The following is a 3,966-nucleotide window of genomic DNA, read 5'->3' as shown; positions in this document are numbered from 1 at the left end:
CCCAAATACCTGCCCAGGCTGCAGTGAAGAGTTCAGTGTGCAAAGGCACGCTTCTCCTCTTCATCATACGTCTTTCAGTGACGTGCCATACCATGACCACTAACTACCCCCCTGACAGGTAGGAGGTTCAGGGTGAACGTTTCATTCAGCCACCTACCGCAGCTCAGTCAGCTGAGGGGCTCTATGGGGAAGTTGTGTTTATTTTTATACCATGTGTTCCCCCTGCTGACGGTTTGTGGATGTTGCTGCCAATAAAAAAAATCAAAACACACTTCCTATTCATGTCATGTGTTGTGTTTGAGAGGGTGTCATTTAGGCAGTGTTTAAGGGAAATGCTTGAGTTAAAACCTTTTTTTTTATTTGTGTAGAAAAATGTATGTTTGATTTGTAAATAGGTCCAAAATAAAAACTACTCAGTAGATTACTTTCTGAACAACACATTTTAATCAACTCAAGGGGTTTAACATCACAAAGTAATGAAGTGAATATCCTGATGCTTGAACACATTTACAGAGATGCTTTACAGAGGTATGGTATCTCACTGATTGATTGATTAATTGTGTTGTATTCACTTGTTTCTGAGTGCTTTTATAAAGGCGTAATATTATTCATTATTTTATTTTGGGTTACCACTATAATAAGTTTACATGCTTTACTTATTAAAAAAACAAAACAAATACTCATACCATCCAGGGCTGCAGTGCTGTGTTCCCCCTTCTGTCTGAGACGCTCTGTTTTAGCTCCTGTCTCTTTAAGATAATACCCAGCCTGCTCTGATTGGTCAACTCACGCAAACCTGAGTTAGCACCGCTACAAACAACAGAGCAGCTGTGCTAAATTAAATTGTATGTGCCAAACTAGCCACTCGTCAAACATTATGCAAATGTTTGACACGGTCAAGTAGTGTGACATCCCAAAGTCACAGAATTAAATGCACGACTACTGGCGAGAGGTTTCAGGTGCGGCGCTCTCTGTTGGAGAGAGGAGCTTCTGTTGGCGCAGAGTTTGAACTTTCATTACCGTTCAATGCATAATAACATGATAAACCAGTGAAGGAGAGGAAAAGCATGAAAGAGCATAATAGGCCTCCACAAAATGAGTCAGCACTTCTATATCTAAACAAAACGAAAAACATAATTGATCTGTTATCCTGTTATTTATTCAATTTGTTTACCTTGGTTAAATGTCACTGTTGTGTTTAAAAATTCCTGAAAAAGGAGATCAAGTGTTGCTATTTTTCAGTGACTATAATTGAATTTGTTTACTTGCTGTCCCAGTGGTTTTCAAAATGTGTTGGCGTGGGAGATCCATCTTCCATCCTCTTGAAACTCCTCATCGCAGATTTTAGATTTCTTATTGTGGACCTGAGTTGTGAGCTGTTTAACTCAAATCTTAGAACTTTCCTTCTGTGACAGTTTAATTTGAAAGATTTTAAATAAGTCTGAAGTAACACAGGAAGGGAACAAAAATGGAGAGAAAAGTAAAAAGAGTAAATGCACATAAAACTAATAAAGTCTCTGCAGCAACCCTGCAACAACTCCTACCTTCTTGGTAGTTTCAGTCTTTTAGAAAAGTGTTGATTGAACTTTTATCATCTTTTCTCTCTCCTCTGCTCTCATGTGAGTTTACCATTTGTACACAAGTACACAGAGTGCCCACCCCCCCTAAAGAAAATACAACTAGGGCACTCGGGATGAGTTCTATTTTTGTACTATTTTTTATTATTCATTAAGAAAATAAAGAATGAAAAGAAGATGGAAATAAGAAATGCAGACATGCATCCAGCCAATACCCCACTACCCCACCCAACTGGCTGCTTTTGGCCCCCTGTAGGCAACGCAAATGTATTTGTATAGCACCTTTTGAGTGCAAGGCAACTGAAAGCACTTTACATTTACAATACAAACAATAACAATGAAGAACAAATGATTAAAACAATAATACCAAAAGTAGATGGCACCAGCAATGATAGCAAGCAAGCAGCCAAAATGACACAGAACAAAAACTATAAAGCAGGGAAGAAGCAATAAAACTAACAAATGAATGTGATTTAGGAGAAAATTAATTAAAAGCACTGTAAATCTAAAGTAAAGTAGACAGCATAGTCTCCAGCCTCAGCTCAGCTGTCTAACAGCAGCTTCACCGTGTTTGGTTTGGACTCTGGGAACAGCCAGTAATCCAGAACCAGCCGGCCCGAGAGGTCCGGAGGGTTTGCACTGAGTCAGGAGATCTGACAAGTCTCTTGGACATGCCCCGTTCACTGATTTATGGACGAGCAAGCAAATTCTGACGTTGATTCTGTGAGAAGCTGGTAGCCAATGCAGTGATCCGAGAACTTGAGTAATGTGCTGAATTGTTTTTTGGGGGTTTTTTTTGGTTTTTTTTTGGTCCTGGTTATCACCCAGGCAGCAGCATTCTGGATCAGCTGAAGCTGCCTGTCTCTGACTGCTGATTCAGACAGACCTGTAAACGCAGTGATCCATCATTGGTCATCTGCGGCCCTGCTTGCACTGAGAATTCACTTCTCAGGATCATCTGATAGCCAGCAGTTAAACCTATAACTTCTGGATTGTTCCATTAGTGAAAGAATAGGTGTACTTTCCAGAATACAGCTCTATAACAAAAACATTCATCAAAACAGAGCATTTTATACATCTTTAACAGTTTTATTCTCTGTGGTGCAGCCCCAGGTTCTCTTTCCCCCCCAGATGACAAACGCGACAGACACTTGTTCAGTTGGTCAAAATGTTTAAAGGGACCATGTGTTATTTTCTCTGGATCCTCCCTTCAAACTGTCGCAGAAACCTCGACATGCGAGCCCCGCCGTGCACTCTCAGCGCGCCGCCACCAGAGGTCTCTCCTCACCAAGCCACGGCGAGCACACACCGTGAGTAAAGTCTGTGATGAATACCCGCAGAAACAGGGCTTGGTTCTGTCAGACTTCATCCACCATAAAATCCCAGGCTGCCATTGGAGAGCCCGTCGGCCAAGAGCGAGCCAGGACGCAGACGCAGGAGATATCGCAGGAAGGCTCCGACGGACGCAGTGTCCATCACCTCAGCTGATGTAACCAGACAGAGATCGTTGGGGGAGTCAGTTCATTTTTTTTACAACAGCAACTTCGACATACAACACACTCTAAAGAAGAGGGAGACAAAAGGAGGCGAGAAAATGGGACATACCGCAATACCTATATTGATGGCTGTGTTGTCCTGCTGCGTGTGGGAAAACGTCGAGGTAAGAGCGACGCGATCCGGATCATCCGGAGCGATGGCGCATTGTGATTTATTTTATTGTTCTGCTCTGTGTTTCCTTGTGCATCTTGGGACAGAACGCTGTGTTTTGTTTTGTTTTTTGTTTTTTGTTTTGTTTTTTATTTGGCTTTTTATTTATTTATCTAGTTTTGACTTCATGACGACATTATCATACACACAGCCACGCACACAGTCGCCTGTATCTCCGTAACTGCTGACACGCACCCCTTTTTTTTATCTGGGCCAGGTTTTCATTTGCTAAAACGCATCCTGGAGCACCGTCCCGTGTCAACAAGAGTGATGACACGCAGCGCCCGCACACTTAAAACGCAGCGATGAGGGGAGAGAGGGGATTTTGAAAATGCAAATGCGGCGATGGTCAGATGGAAGCTCATGCAAACAAGAGAGAGAGAGAGAGAGAGAGGCTCCGGTAGAGATGTGGTCTCGGCTCGCTGCGTCAAGTCTGGGCCTGGAAAAAATAGAAGGTTCTGCAGGCCCCTTCTGCTCTCACATCAAATCCCCATCCCGTTGCATCCCATCTGGCCTTGTCAGAGGGAGAAATCAGCTTCCATCCGTCGTTTTTCTCTTTTTTTTTTCTCTCTTTTTTTTCTTCTTTTAGAGGAGTGGTGCAAGCTCTTAAGCACGGGGATGGGAGTCATGCATATTCAATCGCTGCTATGTGGTACAGTTGGTCTCCATGAAGGAACACTGT

The 3,966-nt window shown here is 42.7% G+C and overlaps 1 protein-coding gene across 2 annotated transcripts in view; it reads left to right on the top strand.

Moving 5' to 3' along the window:
- The first annotated feature begins 2,866 nt into the window (after positions 1-2,866).
- aplp1 (amyloid beta (A4) precursor-like protein 1) overlaps positions 2,867-3,966 on the top strand; it is a 38,123-nt gene continuing 37,023 nt past the window's right edge. For both annotated transcript variants that reach the window (XM_030393333.1, XM_030393332.1), the window contains exon 1: positions 2,867-3,237. In XM_030393333.1, the coding sequence (XP_030249193.1) occupies positions 3,172-3,237 (66 nt within the window). In that variant the 5' untranslated portion in view covers positions 2,867-3,171. The remainder of the gene's footprint in view (positions 3,238-3,966) is intronic.

Source organism: Sparus aurata, chromosome 17, assembly GCF_900880675.1.
Source record: "Sparus aurata chromosome 17, fSpaAur1.1, whole genome shotgun sequence".
Lineage (NCBI taxonomy): Eukaryota > Metazoa > Chordata > Actinopteri > Spariformes > Sparidae > Sparus > Sparus aurata.
The sequence above is the reverse complement of the archived record's forward strand: the minus strand, read 5'-3'. Positions and strand labels throughout refer to the sequence as shown.